General features: G+C 37.1%; 1 protein-coding gene across 1 annotated transcript in view; it reads right to left on the bottom strand.

Annotated features, from left to right (window-relative positions):
* LOC103716983 (uncharacterized) overlaps positions 1-19849 on the bottom strand; it is a 28850-nt gene extending 9001 nt beyond the window's left edge. The window contains exons 1-11 of the mRNA XM_008805206.6: positions 18375-19849; positions 17873-18076; positions 11092-11196; positions 10918-10983; positions 10668-10832; positions 9446-9520; positions 9207-9361; positions 1837-1972; positions 1675-1744; positions 1467-1594; positions 1293-1349 (exon numbers count right to left, since the gene is read on the bottom strand). Coding sequence (XP_008803428.3) covers positions 1293-1349; positions 1467-1594; positions 1675-1744; positions 1837-1972; positions 9207-9361; positions 9446-9520; positions 10668-10832; positions 10918-10983; positions 11092-11196; positions 17873-18076; positions 18375-19628 — 2415 coding nt within the window. The 5' untranslated portion in view covers positions 19629-19849. The remainder of the gene's footprint in view (positions 1-1292; positions 1350-1466; positions 1595-1674; positions 1745-1836; positions 1973-9206; positions 9362-9445; positions 9521-10667; positions 10833-10917; positions 10984-11091; positions 11197-17872; positions 18077-18374) is intronic.
* Between the last annotated feature and the right edge of the window lie 3796 nt (positions 19850-23645).

Raw genomic sequence — 23645 nt, 5'->3', positions numbered from 1 at the left:
CCACTAATTGTGATATGTAAAGAAGATAACACAGAACTGTCAAAAAAGCATTAATAACTTATCAAGGCAATCAAAAATTTAGCTAAGCCAAAAGGCTGTAGGATGCAAGCAGATTGCGAGGAGTTGTGTTGCATAGCACCTGCGCTTTAGATGAGTGCCTAGGCAGGCGCAACACACATCATAGGCAGCCCTAAAAAATAAACTTATAAAACTGATATAAATATGGAGAAAAAGTATGCACATAAATAATACGTATATAGATAACATGCATGTGTACATACAAAAATGCATATACACATATTTATGTGTGCGAGTATGCATGAATATGGAGAAATATATATGCATATATATATATATAGTCCAAACAACTTCATTGATTCCTTCAATTGAATCTTCCCCCCATGCTAGGGGTTCTTTGTCCTCTTTAATAACATACTCACAGATGGTTGACCAAGCTTTGTGAAAGGTGACTTTTATTTGTACCCCATCGAATTTTGGGAATGCCTTTCTAAGGATCTTAGGGGCGTTGCTTTTTCTTGCATTGTTGTTTTTGATCCTAGCAAGAAAATGGTATCCTTGATCTTGGTGATCTTCCCTCACGACTATAAAGGATAGGCATCCAAAACACTTCTGTATTCTGTCTAAAATCTGTCCCGTATCAATTCTACTCGTTATCTCCCTGTCTGCTCTATCGAGTGTATGCAAAACATACCTTCGAATATTTGAGTGTTTGTTTGTCATGGTTTTTGTTTGTTTTCCACAGTTCCTGTCAGCGAGTGATAGTTTCTGCTCTCTCTACGATATTTAATGTCCACTCTCCCCCCTAATCTTGATAGGATGAGTTCTCTTAATAAAATTCTTCTTTCTCTCGGTTTTCCTATACCAATAATGCATCTGGTGTTTTCTTTTCATTAACACTTATTTCCGATATCAAATAAGTGTTACAGCTGCATTGGAACCCTATCCATATCCAATAGTGTCAGATGCTGCCATGGGACCTATTTTGGAGCACCCACTTCTATATTTTGTGTATGTACTGCTGAATTTCGCCACGTTGGTTATTCCCATTGCTTGGCTGCATATCTTACTACATGTACACCTAAATAAGTGCCCCCCTTCCCCAGCCCCCTCTTCTGTAAGTGGCCATCTAGACAACCAAGATCGTTCTTCAAAGCATTGACAATAGTACCATATGCTCAAAAGCAAGCAAGAACCTTGGTGACATAATTCGTAAAAAGGAAAAATGAAGCTTCAATTACTGCAACTAGTCTAACCATATCGAAAAGACAAACCTGTGTGCATTCATTCAATGAATCCAGCATGCTTGCACAAATCTCTGTCTCAGGTTCCTACAAACAGATTTTGCTCCAAGTATAAAATCTCATGCTTAAAAAACAAAAATTCAGGTGATACAGAAAGCAAAAATAAATTAAAAAAAAAAGCTCGATAATGTGTTTTAGGATTGCCTTATGCAAAGCTTCAACCAGAGCTGGAATTATATAGTCAGATAACTGTTTAACATACGATTCATCACGGCCTTGAGCTTGCCCCTTCTCTACTGCTAAATTGGCTGACCGTAGTAACTCTGGCATGGCTGAGACCGGCACAGGAATTGCACAGAATTTCAGATGTCCTCAGAGAAATAACTATAAAAGAAAGATTTAGGAGTAATACCTGAAACTGCAGCCTTCCTAACTTCTTCATGGAAATAAAATTTCAGCAGTGGTACCAAAGTAGGAGCAACCTGCACTAAGTTAAATCTCATTCAGTTACCAATATTTGTTTGAGCAAATAAATAAAAAATGAATAAGCATTGGATTATAGATCATTACCAACCTGATCAATCCACGGGAAGAACCCCTCCTTGAGCTCATCAGCATAACAACAAAGCATGTTGCACGCTGTAGCTTTCTCCTCCAAGACGCTAGTCCTAATACCAATCCTTTTATCCCCAAGAGTGATTGTTTCAATGCTGCATCCAGTTTGTAGATGTTTGCTATTAGTGGGTTTTTAAGTCAATCAATGTTTCACCTATCACATTATAATATTAATGAATTTTCAGTAATATCAATCAATTTGTAGATATACATGCACATGTAAACATACAAACATATGCATATACACATAAATTTGTGTAAACATAACATGAAAACAAGCCAATTCCCCCTAATTTCTATATTCCTCCTTGATTTTGATATTTGTACTTATTTGGAGGGTTGTTCCTCAATATTCAAAGCTTTGGAGGAAACTTTTTTTCTTGGAATCATCTCAAACCAATTTAAGCCGAGTGAAAAAAAAGAGGCAGTCCAGTGTACAAGCCTCCCACCATTGGTACATCTAGGGAATGTCAAATGTACGCAACCTTACCTCCGTGTATAGAGAGTAATCTTACCGTTGTGCCAAAGCTCACCCTTAGTTTAAGCAAGGCAAATGTCCTCTTAGTTTAAGTTGTTTCAAACCTGTGACCTCCAGATCACAATGGAGCAAACTTACCATTGCACCAAAACGCACCCTCAGTTTAAGCAAAGCAAATATCCCATTTTACATTGTAATTGATATTCACCAATTTTGTTTTCTCAGTTGAAACATTTTTTTCATTCTCTAGTTCATGTAACTGATGGGAGGCCAAGTAGACTGCATGTGGAACATATATCTAAGATTGGCATCAAAATTTTCACATGGAGTTGAAGACAAAAATGATCATATTGCCTCACAAGAGGGATGCTATTAAGCTTGTGGAAAGTCACATTTTCTTTTAACATTGCTATCAAGAGGGATATATTAACAAAGTAGAACCAGCCCCTTCAACTTCTTTATCTTTTTCATATCTGGAAGATGTAAGGTGCAATTTTTTAATACTTAAAAAGTTTTACTGGGAATATCTCAAAGATGATGGAAACATTAATCTGGCACATGTGTTGTTTCTAAGCTCCAACAGTCAAGCACCAAGAGCCCATAACATGGCTTAAAAATTATGCCTGGAACATTCCAGATTTTATAGGGCAATACAAAATTAACCACTAGTTAAAGGAATTAAAATTCTATGTTATGGAGCACGAGTTTAATTTTGGTTTTAAATTTTCCATAAGGAGACCGACCATAAAATGACAATGGCAAATGTCTTGACACGGAAAAAGCATTAAATCATTCAAGTCATTAGTCTGTCACTAGAAGAGATATTTTATTCTATTTCAGTTTGAGCCCCTTTATGTCGAGTTTATTTGGGGCAAAGGATTCTTATGTAATAATTAGGGGTCTATTTGTAAACAACCATTACAGTGAGAAGTTTTCAACAAATGAAAATTTGCTTCATCTGATGAAGTCCAAACCCCTTTTTTGGGCATATGGTATACATCAAATGAAAAATAAATTGTTGAGCTTTTCATCTTCCGATTCCCACATATGAGATATTGTTTGAGATGCAATGCCTCTACAGAACCACAAAATTCCTTTATTTTTCCCCTTCACATTTTTTCTTTTATTTCTGCTTACCTGTACTTCTGCTGCTCTGGACAGTTCTCTTTATTATCCTAAACCAATCACAGCACTTTAAATCCTCAACGACTTACAGTCCTCATCACTCACACTGATCTATGATAGACCAATTCATTGACCTTGAGGACAGCCGCCAGACACCTTAGGTTCAGCCAGCCTAAACCCAGGCCTCATATGTCTGATCAGATTTGCTGCCATTGCAGAATCAGCCAGTCCTCTGAGTCCTCCAAATTTTCCCTTTTTAACCCAATATTCGTCTCTTATAAACCTCGATCTCTGCTGTCTTTTGATCAGCAGAAAAGAAAAGGAACTCTTCTGTAGTTCTCAACCCAAATCACCCTTCATTGACATCAGAACAAATAACTGGTTACTCCAATCTAGTCGACTCACTATTTAGCAAGTGGACATTGTACCTTTAAGCCTTGCAAACTGAGATCATCCATTTTTCTTTTTAACCCTAGCCTCTAAACTCCACATATGTATGACCTATTTCCTTCCCATATTGAAAACCAGAACCTGCAGCTTTAAATTATTTTTCAAATCCATGTAGGTTAAATTATAATTGAAGCCTATAGTAGGTTTCCAGCCTCTTATCTCTTAGCTCTTTAAACTCACTTAAGAGGAATTAAGACTACTATAGGCCCTGCTTTTTAAGATCTTCCCTGCAGCAGCAGATTCCATAGGTGAAGACGAGGATCTTGAAGCATCGGTTCGCATCTAACTGTGGCAATCCTTGACATACAGGACTTGTTAAACTAAGCCTTTCTTGCATATTTCCATTAGTCAATTGTTCTTTTGCATACATTCTGACTTAATTAAATTTTAAGTCATTGCAACTTGCACGCTATAGAAGCTAGGTCACATATAGGTTATCCCCCAGGTCCGTTCCATGCTAAGGAGCTTCATACAGACTGGGCTTTGTAAATTAACAAACAAAAAATTGATCCCAAAAAATAGGACATTAGAGTCCAATGAGTTGAAAAGGTTGTGTAACTTTTTGCCTCTATAGCACATCCATAGTTGCATAAATCAAAGTCCCCAGTGAGAGGGAGGGTAAAGCTTTGTCAGACCTATAATTTAGGCAAAAACTCAACTCTACAATGTGTAAAATGCAGAGACACGATAGCATCATAGTGTTGGTCTTTCTTCCACTATGATTGATCTCAAGTTTTAATTAAATTATTTCAAGCAACATGAAATCAAGAAACAATCATTTCAGTTTGTCTGGTGCATGGTTTGTGCTTAACACTGATTACAATTAATTTTTGAGATTTTCTTCTCATCAATTAGTCTCTGTTGCAACTGCAATTTACCAAATAAAAGTATATGTTCTCTTTAAAATTAATAACTCAAGTGGCTGGTGATTTATTCCGAGCTCAACAACAGATCGGGATTATTCACTCCTTTCTGCCTTCTCCATTTTCTTCCTTTTTCACTCCTTACCATCTTTACTTGGAAAGAGAGGGGTGGAGTGAGGGAGGGATGGAGGGAGGGGGGAGAGAGAGGGTGAGAGAGAGAACATGTTTAATAACTTTTGTAAGAGTTCTCTTGGACTTATCCCATAACTAGCCACAACAATAGGTTGGGTACAAGTCCGATCAGCCATTGTCCCAGGCCAAACTCAAACTACATTCCTGAAATCCAAAGCAGGATCTAACTTCATGTGACGGTTAGATCTATACCACACACTGCATCAGTGGTTACTCGATATGTTGTTGGACTGTCTTGGGCATAGTGCCTACCAATGTCTGCTAAACCAGGCCGAACCGTCCGATTCGGACAGTGCCGAGCCGACCCGATGCAAAACCGGGTTGGTTCCCGTTATGAATTCGGCTCTGGCCTCATACCGGCCGGAACCTCTACCGAGCCAGCCGGAACCGGTAGGCCCCAGAAGGCATTCCCAACAGCAGATAATTTGCAGCGGCTCTCTTCACCGTTTCCCCTTCCCAAATAATCAAAAAAATCACCGATTTGGCAGCTCAGAAGGAAGATCCAAGCCTAAATCAGGTGTTCTTCCTCTCCCCTATCTCATTCCCTCAATTTTTTTTGGAGCTTGAAAAAATAGCTCGAAAATTGCAAATTAGAGAGGCGAGTTGATGTGCTTCCTGACTATGCTAATAATCCGGATATCTACGAGAGCCATCACCATTTGACCCAGATTTAGATATTGGTATGTATATTGTACTTTAAATGTATGTAATTGATTGTATTATTTTATAATTTTCACGTCACTACATGATTTGAGGATATTTTATGTTGTTCCTTGTAGCATGCAATATCTCACTAATCATTTTATCATTTGTATCATTTTAAAACAATAAGATGCATCATTTAGATTGAACTGAGATTATAAAAACATCAAAAAAAATCAAATTAGACTTAAAATCATTGAAAAAAATTCAAAAAGAGTGATTACCAATTAAATATTCTTGAAAACTCCCTCCCAAAAAAATGGACGTGCCAGTACGGAACCGACGCCCTACCCGAACCGGCCTCGATACAGTACTGAACTGGTACTGGCCGCCGACCGGTACGGGTCCCAATACCAGTTCGGCGGACCTTGGTGCCTACTATTTGTCCCATATGCTAAGCCCAATAAACCTATACCTTTCCAAATAATCAGAATATTTTGGACATGCTTCATAATCTTTAGTCATGAAGATTCAGGACACTGCTGGACTTCACTTACTGCATGATTGGCTAGCTCTTTGACAAGATACAAGTTAGACCCATAACAATTTAAGTGGATATATATATATATATATAAGCCATTAGACTAACATGGGTTTGCAGTACAAATCTATGAGACACCCTTTAGAAAACCTAGATGGTAAGGTGCTCATAAGAGCGATCAAATACTTGGAGGAAGAAGGAAATCCATACAAGAAAAAACTGAAACCAGAGCCGATCAGATCAAATCCGATTATTGTCCATGCCAACATATGACCAATGTAAAATCTCAAAGTTGGTCGGTGTTTCAGGTTTTCAGATTCCACTTCACCTACATCTGAAAGCAGATCCAATGAACTCTGAATTCAATTCTAGGATCCACAAACATGACCCAGTAGCCAACCAGCCCCTCCTTTTAGACTTAACCCTAAGATTTGGTCAAATTTAGGTCAAGTTATTAAGCTATCAGCCTTCAATGAATGTCTCCTCCACTAAGCTTTTCTTTTTGTTTGTCCACTACAACTCATGAATCTAAACAATGGAGTAACGATAGAAACTGAAAGCTAGGAATAGTAATCCTTGAAAAACATGAAAAAAAAAATCATTATTGTTTTGCTACATGATGAAAAGAGAATGCCGTGGAAATAGACATCATAAGCTGCACCTTTATTTCATTTTCCTGCCCATGATTTTTTTTACATTCATTTTGACATGCCACATCCATTTTAATGCAAGCCTTATTAAATGTATCCTTAAAATTATTTCCTTCAAATTTAATCCCTGATCAAGAAAGCTTTACTAAGTCCAGCACACACAAACTACAACAATAAGAACATATAAAGAACCTAAGAAAAACAATAGACCTCATAAGCTGCAACTTTATCCCATTTTTCTGTCAGCCTAAGACTCCTTTAACATTCATTCTGAACATGCCACATCCATCCCTAATGCATTCTTTATTAAATTCATCCTAAAAATTTTCCTTAATATAAGCTTTATTAAATCCTACATGCAAAACATTTTTTTCAGAAGTTCATCAATGGGGTGCTAAACTGGTAGTAGGCCTTAATGGACCAGCCGGTTACTACCTGTTGACAGGCCTTAATGGGCTTGTCTGGGAGGTTGCCTAGACCAAGCACCATATAAAGGCATCAGGTCCAAGCTCTCAAGGCAGAACAAAAAAGTTAGGAAGAAGAGCCTTTGCAAGAAATACCATTCTCCTGTGTTTCTACTTTATTTCTTCTCTCTTGATACAGGTTGGGCTAGGTTAATTGTACCTTGGGACGATATCGCCGGATACCTGCACGAGGGGCGAAAAATCGTTTTTAGGGCAGCATGTAGTTTCTTCAAAGATTTTATCCGGAATACCAGTTTAGCATTCACCATTACTTTTACCTATATATTTCTACAAACACAATATCATTGGACAACCTCTCCACCATGCGCAGTCAGTTCATCTATGTCGAGCAAGAAATATCAACTTGAGGTTAATGTTTACGCAAGCCCCAGAATTGGCAAATAATCAAGAGAGCCAGGTGATGAACCAAGTCTATTGTATTGGCAGTTGAAAAGGCAAGAGACTTGCTGGAAGTCACTCATTCTTTAAATCAGCCACTTAATTTATATTAGCAGATTTTCACACTATTTCTATAAATTAACAGTTTAACACCTTAAGGCGTACATCGTGAATGTAAACAACTAAAACACTTTCAAAATATGCAGAAAAACTTGAAATTTATACTAAATTTCCAAATGAACAAAATAGAAGTATGACACCAATAATGTTGCCATTATTGGGATCTAGTTAGAAATTATAACAAGGCTAGATTAGATTAAGTCATTAATCAAATCGTGGATCCTAAGATGTTGTCCTGGTTTCTTTGAAAAATAAAAATGTGGAAGATGAGAAGAACTGAGTCAATCATGAACTAGATGGATGAAGAATAAAAAGTCATTCTACACAACATCTAGTTTCCAAAAACCCAGACATGTCATGTCTAGTCAAACAAACATCATATCCAGGTATTCAAGATACATCCTACCTGCCAATTGAACCACCTATTTTTAAAAAAATTTAGGAAAAAGAGAGATAGGTATGAAAAGAAATTTCTAGAAATACAAAAGTTTGTCCCAAGGGCCATACCGGCCCAAATCGGGCGGTATAGGGTATACCAAATCGGGCGGTACAGAGTATACCGAACCATACCGCTTTAGTATCGGTATCCTGTACGGATGGCCTACCGATACTCAGTACACCAAAAAATTCCATACTATACCGTACCGATACTATGCTAGTGTAGCGCCAATATGGGGTCCGATACCGAGACGGCGAACCTTGGTTTGCCCCTTGCTTTTAACTTCATAATCTCCAAAATTTCTTGTTCTTTACTTTGTAGAAGTTAAAAAGACTAACAGGTTTGTTAAATTTACATGTTAAGACTTATTAGTGTAACATGATCAAATTAATTGAGTTCAAAGAAATTTGACTCCAACACAGTTTTAAGTTTTATATGTACCATGATCAAGTCGGTTGATTCATAATAAATCAAAAGAATACTTTTATAAAGCCTTACATATCAGTACCCATAACCTATAGAGACAAGTCACATTCATTTCTAAGCATGATTAGGTTGAGACAGAGTAACATGGAAATGCCCAAGCATCAGAAAGGAAATCAGCGAGGAAAACTTGTATAGTTCAATTATGCAAACTATTTCCCTTAATACCAAAAAACAAGAGGGACAACATTGTTTGGAGTATTAAATGTTGTGGCAGGTCCAAAAGCAGATTCATAATTGGAAAGAGGTATGAGCTAAAATTATATCATAACTTTGCCAAGTAGGACACAAACAAAAGCCCAAAGAAACAATAACTACTAGAATTCTAGAATAAAAAAATTGAGAAAATCATCAATTACATACAAATTACAACATGCTTCTCATGTTAAACAGCTTATAAAAAATGAGAAAATGACTGCATAACTATACTTCCACAGAGTATCTACCAGTGCAAATATTTAAGACGTCAAACTGATAATAAACCTGTCATCATCGGATTCATCAATATCATCATCTGAATCTGCAGAAGTAATTGTAACATCTGGTTTGAGCTGAGCAGATTGAAGCAATGGGGGCATGACCACATTCATGTATGGAAGAAAATCCTGGCCTAGGCATTTACAAAGTCTCGCCCATGCCTATGACATAAAATAGGAACTTAGGGAAGGAGAAGAGCAGACATCAAGAACACCACATAATAAGCTCAGAGAACTAAAACATACCTGCAGCATGTAGCTTGTTATAGGATCATCCGTCTCCAACTGAGATCCTTGCAATGTCATCAGCACTTCCATTACCTAGCATTAAATATTCAGCTAGAGGCATGAGATTGTCATTGACAATTACTGAAATCATCAGCCAGATACATCCAGCTGCAACCACTGAGAGTTTTAATACCGCATCTAAAGAAACCCGGGAAAGAATAAATAAGAAGAGTGACAATGGATGGCAAATCTATGAGTAAAGTTATATATGTAAAACAGTAAAAAAAGAAGCGCGATAATGGCAAGTTGCTGTTTGCTAGGCTATTTGTGTCAGTTTTGGAATACAAGATGTTCCTACAAATCTTTGTGTAAACCAACTCTGTCTCTCCCTTTGTAGGGCCGACGTTACGTATCAGGGTATTGTCCAATGAAGGTCACAAACATTTTTGAGCCAAAACTAGAACAGATGTCATTCCTCTATGAAAAGGTGCTGCTATGAGTAACTAAATAATGGCTTCACCAAATAGAGGAAAAAAAATAAAATATCTACATGAAGTGCAGAATTTTCACACTCGCACAACATTTTCTAAATGCTTCTCTATTTCAATTTTTCCTGAAAGATCTACTTCCCCGTATCCAAAAGAACCTCCCACTTTACATAAACTGGCATGAAAACAATTAGATAAATTGACATAACATTTTGAGCCATGCTGTAACTAAGCAATCCTGCAAGATTTCTCCAGACTTGGGAGGAATGTATGCAAGGTCAAATGAAGATGACTTCTGACATAGCGAAACCACATTTATTTCTGAGGCACCTATTATGTTCCAAGAACTCTGTTAACAGAAAATGTTCTGCAGTTTAAGCCTGTCAATCATGAATGCGCCAGTCCATTACAAAGTTCAAGTTTTGCCATGCTTTGTGAAAGGTCAGTCATGAATAGATTCCCCTAATGGCTTACAAGCATTTATATTTCAACAATGTGCTGTCTCAAGGTGAGGACTTTATATGTGTGTATTAGTAATTAAATCACTTAACTAGATAAAAAATAAGCTTCACCTGGATTTATATTCAAGAATATTTATAAAATAGGGCACATAAAAAAATCAATCCACACCATAAATGACTATAACTAACAGAATGGACATTTGCAGCATATTACATTAGGAATCGATTCACAGTGCCTTAAAAAAAGAAGCGTAAAGGCATCAAAAGTAAGTAACATTTTAAAAATCTGACCTGTTTAGCATCATCCCTGAACTTATCCTTGCCTACAGCCATTCCAACCAAACTAATGCACTCCATGGATTTGGCACGGAGCATTCTAGTTGACTTGTCAGTAGCATTCGTCAAAATAGCTTTCAGGTATGGCATAACAGCATCATAGTACTTTTGGAAGTATTCCTGCATAGATAATATGATGTCAAAAAAAAATATCCAATCAAAGCAAATATAATTTTATCAGCCTAACAATGCCTTCAACAAATACCTGTGATGAATCTGCCACTGATGCCAAAGCTGTCAAAGCTCCTTCTTGCACCATCTGCTTCCCATTCTGAATATAACATGTCCCACATTTCACAAACCCTTGGTAGTCTCATTCTCAATAAGAAACCATGCAGCATAAGATGTTGCAATAGCAAAGATAATAATGATGACAAACCTGTAGCAGCACAAGCAATTTGCTCACAATTCCATCCAAGTAAGGTGTCAAAATTTCTGGAGTACAGTTTTCGCTGAAATTCAGGATTGCAGAAGCAGCGTGGGCCTGAAACATCAATCAAAATATAGATCAGGCACTTCCTACTGAGAGACAACTTGAAAAGTAAAGAGAATATGACCTAAAAGCCTATATAAGCAAGAAGACTTGACAAATTACAGATTAAGTATCTGATTTCAAGGCAAGCACATACGAAAGTTTCAGATTAAAAATAATAAATAAATAAATAATCCCCAGAACTGAAGGTACTAGTAAGTGTGCATGATAACAAAATCAATAGTACGAATGGAACTGTGAACGAGAACAGCAAAATTATCTTCTTAAAGTACGACTTATGCACCAGAAAAAGTCAGAAAGGTCATATGGACAATTTACCCCATAAAAATGTAAAAGTGAAAACAGTCCACTGCATCCCATTTTCAGCTCCCACTCGATTTTCAGAAGTTGCATTTCCTAACTAAGCTTTTGAGATGTGAGCTCGCTTTTGGCACTCCCAGAGCCCCCACACCCCCACCCCCCACCCCCTACCCCGAAAAAAAAAAACAAAAAAAAAACAAAAAGGTCGAGCACTTAGCTCATTGATTGCTTAATTTGCATTCCAAGTCATGAAATAGTTAATTTTTAATTCACCATTTACATACTACTCAATTTTATTCTGTTTCCAAAGAGCCCCATTAAGAGTCAACTTGCGAATGAAGTTAAAAAAATGGGAATTGGTTAGTGGCTCTTTAAGAGAGAGATAAACAGAAGGGATATTAGGTTCAATGAGGAGAAAATAAAGATTAGAGCAAAATGACTACATACTACATCATTTTCACAAATGATTCTTTAAAATTTACACTCAACAGGAAAAAGGCAATCCAATATCAAAGTTCTTTAGAAACTACTCAAAACTTTTTCATTAAAGGAATGAGTACGGCCAAGTACCAAAACGTAAAGAAAAGGTAACATTCCAAGTAAGATTTGGTCAGTTGCTTCCTCCCAGATAGATATACTCAGATTTCCATGAAAACAAACACGAATGCAGATCATATTATGTACGTAGATTAAGTAACACAATAAGAAAATATCAGGATTTGCAAGAACCACATCGTCGCTTCTAATAATTAGTAAACAATTATGTCAAAGTAATTTATAAGCTCAACTGGTAATGACAGTTGAATGAATGAAGTTACGAAGCAAAGTTGAAGCATGAAAAAATTGCAATACTTTGTCATAAAAAATTAGTAACAATGCAAACTAAGAATTTAGAGAAAATTCTTTATCATTTTTCTAGAACTTTAGAAATATAATTAACAGAATTAATATTAGGAAGCTGAAGTCTTAATTGAAGACTTTGATTTTTAGTTATTAAAGTTGTAATTTTTTGTATTAGGAATGTAGAGTTTATGAACTAGAATTTTTAGTATTAAATGTCTTAACTTACTGTTATATGACTGGTTTAAGAAAATTTCAAATCAATACCATCATGTTTGACATAGTGTTTTAGAATCTATAAGGGCTCTAAGGAGCTTTGAGTTTGTAATTGAAAATTTATCACTAAATGAGGTATTTATAAGAAATCAACTCCTTGTTTTCCTTCCCTTCATTCTCCTTTTCACATTCTCCAACTCGGGCTTGCTCCTTATCTTATTTTTCATATACTTAGGGCATATATTTGTCAATTATCCTCAAATTTGATATCAACAAATTCAAATAAAGCATATAAAGAAACTAGTGAGGTTTTCAGCTTCATGGATCAAATTAATTAAATTATATTAGCTTGTTGAGTAAACAGCATTTGAGACTTAACAAATATAGTTCACATAAAGGCATTATTAAGGTGATAGTGTAGCAAAAGGTAAAAGAGGAGGAAATCAATAATGAAAAGGTCGCCGTAATTAGTAAAGATATCTTTACTATAGTGGAGGTTTTCCTTATTGAGGTCAACAATATTGTTGCTGGCAGTGATTAGATAAGGTTCTAGAAGGATGTGTGGTGCTAGGACTAGTATATTAAGGAAAAGTTCCCTAAGACCAGTGCTCTCACCCTAATGTTTGAAGATATCCATATGCTTTCAATGGTCTGGCAAGCATATTTTATTCCTCAAGTCTGAGAAAAACTCAAAGATTTTTGAAATCACTATTCATGTCCACATTTCATGTTGTGCTTAAGCTACATTAAGTCAGGATGAGGCGGTTAGGTCTGATATGGTAAAAGAAAGAACTATATAGTTTACTTGCACAAGCATGGAACCCTAATTTTGTAGTCTAGATTGTGCTCCTTCATCTATTTGCCCTTGCCCTAGGGAAAAGTCCAGTAGAATTCCTTGTCAATTCCATTAACTGTTTTATTATGTTAGATTAATCAGCTTCATCTCATTGAACAAACTTCATAGATAGAGAATCGAGATATCTAATTTGACAAATGGTCACTATATTTCCAACTTATTGAAAAAATCTCAAAATATCCATTAATTTTTAATTGGCTATCAGTCCACTTTTTACAGCCAAGCAAATATAGCAAAAGTTAACAGTGATAAACATAATAAAAAGAGTAACAGGCTTGTGGAATTGAGGAATGACTGTGTTAAGATTCTCAGGGAAAATGGTATTGTTGCTTTGAATTATATAAATCTATTAAAAACCACGTAGATCCTCTTACTCAAGGTTAGCGCAAAAGGCTAACCCAAGATTCATAAAGAGGGATGGAATCAAAGCCCACATTTAGTCACCAATAGTACCAACCCAACCTATTGACTGCAATCCCAATTTCAATGGGTAAAACAAGCTATCAGAGTGATTGGTACTAAGTTGGAGTTTCACTTCAGATGCCCATCCCTATAATGTTATTGCTCGACTCAACAAATAAAGGAAGACCTTAAGCTCTGAATGAATGCTAGGCCTATAACTTTTTGCTGGACATCCCTGAAAGCTCACCTATGAAAGTGTTGCTATGAAGTTGCAGCCTATGGGAGTCAAGGCAAAACCCCAGAGTGCATGTAAAGATCAAGATACATGCACATGACTGCTAAAGCACAAAATTGAATTATCCAGACCTTGTATCCTCATATCATGTGCTTGAGTTGACAAAGCGTGCACTCCAAGGTTCCAAGTTCAAGACAAAAGTCACTTAGAACCTGTTTTAACAATCACCCTCCAATTTTAAAGCTTGTCAATCCTAGATGCAAGTTCAACTCCGGTAAGACACCTATCATCAAAAACATAATATACAATGTTGCCCTATTTTTTATTTTACCAAAATTTTAAAATTGGAGGGTGATTGTTAAATATTTGTTTTATATTTTATACTTTATACGTTTCTTATAAAACAAGTTTTGGTTGTTTTAAAATTCTTTTCTTTTTTTATTTTATCATATTGACTATTATTGGTCTTTTCTCCCATTGAGATATTTTTAACTTCACCTAACATGCTTGTACCAACCTCTTGATTCAATGGGGAGTGGATATTGGAACTTTAAGGTCGGGGCCTACATTTATCTCAACTCTCCCCTTCAAGAGAATAACAGAAAAAGGGCTTCCCAACCTGAATGGTCTTTCCTATTTTTCTAAATACTATCAATAATCTGTTTCTTGAGGCAACCGCTAAACACACCATCTAGATCGACTTACCTCACCAGAGTGCTTCATTCGAGGGAGTGAGATTGTTGTATCTTGGAAGAAGACCTCCAGCAGCCCATGCACCTCAAGAGGGTGCAATCTTCTTTAAGGAAAGCATCTGTGGATGTGCCTCGATCTGCTGGTATGGCCATTTGGTACTATGTTTATTTAATTTAATTTCCTGTTTAATTTTTATAACATGATTTGTGCTGTGTCAAGGATCAAGCCAACAAAAAGTATAAATGGGTATGAAAGGTATCGCTATTACACCCTTGGTAGCCTTTTCTTTGGCTTCTAAAATCTAGTTTTTGTCTTTTTATCATGTTTTCTTACCTTAATGCTGTGCTTTTGCAAGAAATAAGGTGGGCGTAACAATTGTAATGCTTCAGTCATGCCTTTTTTTTGTGCACAATGAAGTAAATGATATACTGATATGCATGCTTATCACAAAAAAACACGTAACTTGAAATTAAAGACATACATCTAAAGCAACTGTTAGAGTTAATAATTGAAATGTGATTATGTAACAAACATAATTGAATTTTGATGAGTCGAAACTATAGATAAATATTACGCATTGACATACTTATAAATATAGAGATTATAGAACTTAATATAATTGAAATTCATTATTTCATACTCTATTTTAAGTTTCAAAGTTCTAAACCTGGTCAAAATTCTGAATATCATTTCTTTCGAGAAAAACTAAGAGTTCCATTTAAATTTCTTTAGCCAGACATACAATCTCAGAAATTTTGAGGTTTCACGTTTAAGTTAGTGCAGATTTTATTGAAAATTAGAAGTAATATAGACAAAAGAAGGGCTGTCATAAATATAACTTCAACAAAATGCTTTTCATTGATTTTGTTAACAAAAAAAAAAGTCGAGAGACTTCAAAAAAAAAAAACTCAAATAGGCATTAAAAAAAGGAGAAAAGTTGTCAATCATGTATTATGGTCATCTACTTAAGAATCGGTCTCTATATATAGGGTCAGAACTTGCCAGAATATCTTAAAGGTTTGTATCACATGTTCAACTAAAGAGTCGAGTAACGATGAAGGTATTCAATGCACCACCACATACTTTCACATTAAGGAGTCAATGGAAGGCAAGATTAAAGTTCACGTTGTAACCGAATACCCTAACATAGATTTTTTTCTAGTTCCTAACCATAATATCAGATAAAACCTAGGGAGTAGCCATTTTCTCCCTCATTTTCATTCTATTTACTTGAAAGCAGTGCCCGAGCCAAAATACTATGATTTTAAATTAGGAATTGATCCATGTGAGAAAATAGGAACAAAATCAAGGTTTTTAAGGACAAACTTCATGTAACTATTATGTACAAACTTAGTAAAGACTTTAATTTTCTCCTATTCTTCTACAAGCAATAAATAAGAATCCTTAAATTAGTATGATTTCTCTATCATAATGAGTTTCTAAAATTCAACATTTTTTTGTTAATAACTACTTGACGATAACTTAAATTACATACGATGATAAAATAATGAAACAAAACGATACTATGATATCATGGCTAATGCATTACTGTAATGTTTGATGATTATAAAGAGTGCTGATTGTTAAAAAATGCCAAAAAAAGGTTTACAATTTTCAGATATATTTTTAATTTATTCTTATTTATAGCTGATTCATAATTAGTATATCCAGAATTAAACCAATAAACCATAACTCAATCGCTATAAACCAATAAACCATAACTCAATCGCTTTCTTCATTTGATCAACAGTCCAGGATTTAAAATCACAAACATTCATTTGCATGACATATGCTCAAGAAGCAACTAGAATAAACGTTATTTTAAATATTACAAAGCTAGATCCATCTCCTACTCCAAAAAACTTTCATAATACATATAAATACCTGTAAAACTTCATGAATATTCAAAGTCCAAACTTTTAGCTTAGACATGTATATTCTGTATCCTGGACTGAAACATACTCTAGAATAGAAGCTATCAGATTTCTTTCATTTTATTGATAAAATGGCATAAAATCATGATCTTAAGGTAGTTTTGTTATATTTATCACTAATGCATTAGGAGTGTGCAGTTGCAAGAATATCCTACTGAACCTAGAAAATAAAAAAATAGATTCCTTTAGCTTTTGGCCTCAAAAAAGAGTTATGCCCCAAAGTAGAAAACTAGAAACCCTTTGTAAGACAGAATTTTATGCCCCAAAATAGCAAGAAGCAAAACCTATTGTTTCTCATGCTTATCATTAATCTCTTCCTCCTATCCTTGTCATCTCCACCATCATCACCATCTTACACATCATAACCACCTTACATAACAATTGCCACATCCTTGTGCCATGAACTACTCTCATCCCCTACTAACAAGACCTAATCTTCAATATCAACACCAGCTTGGAATAACAAATAAATGGCATTTCTAGTACTTGCTTGATTATCATCTATCTTATCCTAACACGCTTTTTTCACTTCCACCAAGGCCTTCAATCTTTGTAATAACAACTTTGCCTATGATACCATCACATGATCTAATTTTCTTTCCTTGCTACATAAGAACCCATGATTTTCTACAACAAACCACTGTTATCAGCTACCTTCCAACCAAAACCTGCCTTTACTTGGGTATAACAAATGTTATCCAAGAAAGCAAATACCAAACAATATCAAGTTTTCCTTTTCAAACCAATTTAACAAGGTCTTGACAATGAGCTTATCATTATGGCACTGACATCCATGGATATATGTTCAAACAATGCCATAGATATCCTTCATATAAATATGTAATAATTTCCTATGTCTATGTATATATCCATGTAAAAGGATGTTCGATAAGCATAAACTATTCTAATTCATTAGGAGTTCAGATTGGTCATATCTATAACTAGTGTATGCCAAATCATTGTCAGTAATCCTCCCAACTTTCCTCACTTAAATGTGAAGTAGCACATCTATGGCATCTTGCAAGCACCTTCTAACATGTCAGGACATTTCTTTTCAAATGTGAAGAATCGTGAAATGCATAGGGTTTGCAATGGTAATTTGCCATCACATTCACCGTTATAGACTCATAGCATTGTCCTATGTAAAAGGCAAGCTGCATAAACCACTACTGCAAAGCTGGAATTTCTTGCCTGTACACGAGGATTCTGGAAATCATCCATAGCAGATGCCAGTGCAGGCAACACAAGATGGTGATGCTGGATTTGCAAATCAGGACCCAAATCAGTTGACAGCTGCCCAACAGCATTTATCGCTGCCCAGCGTACTCTAGGATGGGGATCTTGGAACAAGTTCAGGACCACATTTATCACTTGTTCAAGGTTTTTGATCATGACCTGCATAAGAAAACCAGATTTACTTTCAGCAAATATTCAAATCAAGGAAAAATTGCATGCAACCCATCAAGCAAATCTAGGACACAAGACTACAATAACGAAATTAATTAAACCTTGTATTCTGCAATAAGCATACATTGGAATATCAAACATTAACTTAGCATGACATTTTATGCATCTAATTTATTTTTAATGAATTCTTTTGAAATTTCATTAGCAAAAACAATGAGAAGACAACTAATCAAGAGCTAAGAAAGGAGACAGCTAATCAAAAGATGGAAAAGTAGAATTTTGGTACCTTCGAACATCCCTCTGCAATCTGGGCAAGCATGATTAGGGCAGCGTGGTGCTTCTGCCACTCAGGTGCAGCCAAGTAAGCCGGAAGCAGCTCAGACACGACAGGGACGATAGTGTTCCCCCCGAGGGCAATGGAGATCCGGTCCAGGCACTCCTGGCCGACACTGTAGTTGCTGGTCTCCCCGGCATCTTCATCCTCGGTCTCGGCACTGTGCCAGGCGGGCTCATCCTGGATGTCAAGCAGCATCTTCATGAGGATAGCAAAGAGGCGGCCGATGTACTGGGGGAGGCGGCGCATCATGCCAGGGGCACGCTCACGGGCCTCAGCGAGTGTGACGATGAACTCGACAGCGAGGTGACGAGTGCCATCCTCGAGGCGGTTGGCCTCAGCAATCTGAAGCATGGCACCGACAACATCAGGGAGCTGCCGACGAAGGAAGCGGGGCTCCGTGCTGGCAAGCTCGATGAGGAGCTCGAGGGCTTCCTGAGCAGTGGCCTCCTGGCCAGAATTGAGGGCCTCGGTGAGGGTGCGCATCATGGCGGGGAGGAGGTCCTGGAAGCGGTCACGATCAGAGGCGGAGGGGAGGCACTGGATGAAGTTGATGGTGGCGCTGAGGGCGGCGATGCGGACATCGGGGGAAGAGTGGTGGGAGAGGGAGGAGAGGAAGACCCCATGGAGGGTGGAGAGATGGGGAAGGAGGGCGTCGCCGATGTATTGGGCGAGCTGGGAGAAGATGAGGAGGGAGGACTCCTGGAGGCGGGGGAAGTCGGTGGAGGTGACGGCCTGGAACATGAAGGGGAGGAGTTCCGGCCAGGCATCGTCGGGGAGGAGGCTGGAAGCGAGCTCGGAGACGGTGTCGCAGAGCTTCTTGGCGATGGACTTGGAGTCTTCGCGCTGGACGGAGGAGAGGAGGAGGGACTTGAGGGAGGATTGCGTCACCGGGGAGAGGCGGGGCCAGAGGTAGGAGGAGGGCGAGGTGGCGGCGTCGGACGAGGAGGAGCCGCGGGTAAGGACCTTGCGGAGGAGGATGGCGGACATGGCGCGGATCTCGACGCGGGAGGAGGAGTGGAGGAGGTGAGCGAGCTTGAGGGCGAGGGCGTCCGGGTGGCGGGCGCGGCTTAGGTTGAAGAGGGCCTCCGCCTGCGATCGCTGCTCGTTGGCGGAGGACATCAGCTGGGACACCAGGGCCTCGAACGGGGCCGGGTCCGCCGCCCCAAGGATCGCCACCACCTCCTGCTGCTGCTCCTGCTCCATACCAACCGCACTAGGGTTTCCGGTGAATGAAGGATTAGGGTTTGCAAGCTGGAGGGGTGGGGCGGTTGAGTGGGGGAGGAGAGGGTTTTGGTTTTGGGTTGGGGTTGGGATTCTAGGGGGAGCGAGGACGCGATGGTGTCAGGGCGACGGGGTGGTGGTGGTGGTGGTGGTGGGGCACGTCACGCCGTCACTCGTTGTTAGACTGATTAGAAGGGATCTCCACGCAGGATACGGATTGTATCCTTCATGCGAAAGAAGGATTCACCTTCCTTCCCGAGAATCCAACGTTAGATTGCGAAATGTCGCTTCGCGATATGTGCAGAGGATGAATGACGAGTCGTTCGAGGAGAGATCCAACGGTCTACATTGTAAAAGAAGATTAATTATTTCATTTGTGCGGAAGATACAACCCGAACTCATCCATCTGATGCAGCGCGCGAGGTGGTATTTATGTAATTGAGTGCTTTCAGAGAACACGAATATTATTATAACTGTTCTATCAAGAAGATAGGAGTCTTTGATTCTTATATTTTTTAATTATTTTAAAAAAAAATAAAATGGAACGTGGGACTTGCTTTGCCGGGGGTATTAAAGTAAAATAATAGATAATCGATTGGCAGCCCGTTACTTTTTTTTTTTCCTTATCTTTTAATCATAAAACTCTTCCTTTTTTTAACTTCATCGTCCCGAGAACCCCCCCTTCGCCTTGTCCGAAGCTCCCCGATCCCATCCGTCCACCCAATTGCCTCCCAAAGCCTTTTGAAGACCAAAAATCATATAGAGTGAGCATCATAGAATATCATATATATGGAATTTTTTGCTTCACCATAGATTTCTTTGACATCCATCTCAAAGAAAAAGCCCAAAAATCGGACTCCTCCTACTAAAAGTGTCCATCAGCCTTGAAACTTAGAAGAAAAAAAAAACATACGCCAAGAGAGATTGCCTACGGGGAGAGACCATCCATATCCTTTTTTTTTCCTTATCCAGCCTTTCCAATCTATCTTCTTCTTTATCGAGCTGTCTATTCCATCCGTGAAATCTTCCTTCTCCTTCCAAGTCTCTTTTTTCTCCTACAAATTTCTCTCTCTTTTTTAGTATCTTTGCACTTAAGAGTTTATAAAATCTACCGAATGATATGTATATAATTTCTTCTGTTAGACAAAACTATGAAACTGTGTATCGATACTGATCAGCACTATATTCTGAAAACTATGTATCAATTTACCTAAAGGTGTGTATTGGCTGCGAGATGATTAATTTACTTGATATATATCACCTGACCATGTAGTGTGTATTGGTAAAAAATATATTCTGAAGATTATGTATCGATTTATCTAGAGATATGTACTGAATCACTACTAGATGTCTATCAAATAAGCTTACAGTATATATCAGAAAGTCGACAAGTGTGTATTATCAGCCATGTAGTGTGTACTGGTGAATATGATTTTCTAGAAATTGTGTACAAGTTTGCTTTGAGGTATGTATTTGGTTGCTAGATGGTTAATTTACTTATTGTGTATTATCTGATCGTGTATTGTGTACTGATGAACATTATGTTATACAAACTATGTATTGATTTATCTAAATGTATATATTGATTTGTTGCATAACTTATTTACTTGGTGTGTATTACTTGCCCATGTAGTATATACCACGATTTTTTATATAATTACGGGACTGACAACTCAATTAGTAAAAGAAATTTATGACTTTTAGGTTTCTTCTTTAAGATGAACACTAGAGGAAATATGGCAAAATAAGAAGCTCACTCCATTTTTTTTTCTTTAGTGCCTGCCCTATATGATTTTTGTTCCCTCTTGAATGTGTTTTGGACCCTCTTTGATTCCACCCCATCCCACCATGACCAATCCAAAATGTACTAATTTCAGCATCAGCTGTCTCGCATAAAAAGACCGACCACTGAGCAGATTCTTCGGTCAACCATGATCCTCAACGGTGCGGCCCATGCACTACAGAATGTTGTACATTCATAGATAGCCACCATAAGAAAATGGATGATCATCAAACAACATGGCTATATTTGACATGGCATACTCTCATGAACTGCCTTATTTAATGATCGTCCATCTCTTGATAGTAGCCATCCACAACTGCAAAATATTCTGTGGATTCGTGCTTTTCTTCATTATGAGGAGAGAAGATGAAGACTTGCTAATTTTGTTCACATTAAAGACATGTTTGGTTCATGACTGGATCGGAAATAGAAAGTTTTTATTTAAATTTTTGAAAAATTAATAAAATAGAAGGATATTGTTAAAAAATTAATTTTTTAAGTAAATTTGTCGGAATGGAATTTAAATATTAAAAGGAGAGCCGGGATTATATTTTGAAGGATTGGGATATTTTTATTCCTCCTTGGAATGGGAATGAGAATGAGACTTCTCCCATATATATTACCATATCTATCTATACGCATATGTGCGCCTGTGTTTATGGGTATCCATGCATGAGTGTGTATGTATGTTTGTATATGTATGTATGTATGTATGTATATATATGATTTTTTTAAGAACCATGACAAAGAAAAACAAGACTTCATTAGAGAAATATGGTATAGCCAAATGAGGACAGAAGAAAGAAAAATCTTCTTCTTCTAGTATAAAAATGAATATTTAGAAAGGCTTGAAAGTAGTACTTACAAGTAGTATTAATCTGTACATCCACCCTATGAAACTACAGAGGGAAGAATACAAGCTAGCCCTTTTAAATTTTTTTCAAAGGTCTTATTGAAAATACTAAAATTGAATATCTGGATTAGATTATAGGGCAAAAATAATTTACAAATATATCTCTAAAATTGATAGGAAAATAAAGAGAATGGATAGAAACTATTATTCTGGAAAGCAGGGAAAAGATAGGTAAGGTAGTACACAAGATCCCAAATAGCAAAAAAATACTTTAATTTAAGCAAATTAAGCAATCTCAAAATAATAATAATAAAGCTTCTTCATCAAAAAATGTTCCTCCAATGTTCATAATGGTATTTGCTATTGATAAAGAGGAAGTTGAGATACTTCAAGACAAGTCCAAGGCCCTCAGTAGTGGATGTTAGTTATACCCGTTTGAGCTGAGAGGGCGTATTTTAGGGCCTTTGTTGAGCTAATAAACTATTGACAAGCCATTGTTCTCAAAGAATCAGAACTGGATTCAAATCGTGGCTAGATTTATTAGAGCCCTCACTAAAAGTAACACTAGGCTTGATAGCCAAGAAAAACCCATGTTTTTTTAAGATTATGTCTATAAAAAAATTCCTCATCTATATGTTTTGACAGCTAAAGCAGAGTATTGCAAACTGGAAAATCCCAAATAAAAAAATTTACCACCAAGGAACCATTTTACCTAGAGCAAATTATTATATAAAGACAATAGAAAAAACTTTGTCTATTGATACAACCTAGAAGACTATTCAGCTTTTGGGATAAAAGGATCTAAAAGATGTCCAATCTAAGGCAAAATATAACTACATATATATAGGACTTGTTCAGGTGGCTGTATGACCTTTAAGCAGAAAAGGTTTTAACACTGTTGTTCTTGAATGCCTAAGGGATTGTAGAAATTTAAAATTTTTTGCTAACTAATAAGATTAATAGAAGCTAGTTTGAGGGACAAGCCAATATCCTTCAATACTTTTTCTGATTTTTTAGTTTCTCTGACTGACCCTAACATCTTAGACTGCATGACCTTAAACTTGCAAACATCAGATTATTGGATGAAACCAGGAAGAGAAAATGTTGTTGTGACCTATAGAGTCTATTACGAGACCATGACAACAATTAGCCCTAGAGCAAGGAGAGTCACTCCTAAGGGACTTCTAGGTTTTTATGGCTAATTCCAAAAATAATTTTGTCATCCCAAAATAGCTTAAATGAGAAGAAATCACTCTTTCTGAAAAATAGACTCTGACCTAGGTCATAGAATCAAAAAAGGCTAAAAAAACTGAGGTCGAAAAGATTATGGAAACACCAGATGGTGACAGGCTTGTGGACTCAT

Source organism: Phoenix dactylifera, chromosome 5 (assembly GCF_051530095.1).
Source record: "Phoenix dactylifera cultivar Ajwa chromosome 5, Ajwa_hap1_PhDact_Kaust_v1.1, whole genome shotgun sequence".
NCBI lineage: Eukaryota > Viridiplantae > Streptophyta > Magnoliopsida > Arecales > Arecaceae > Phoenix > Phoenix dactylifera.
Note: the sequence above shows the minus strand (reverse complement) of the source record. Positions and strands in the feature narration are given on the sequence as shown.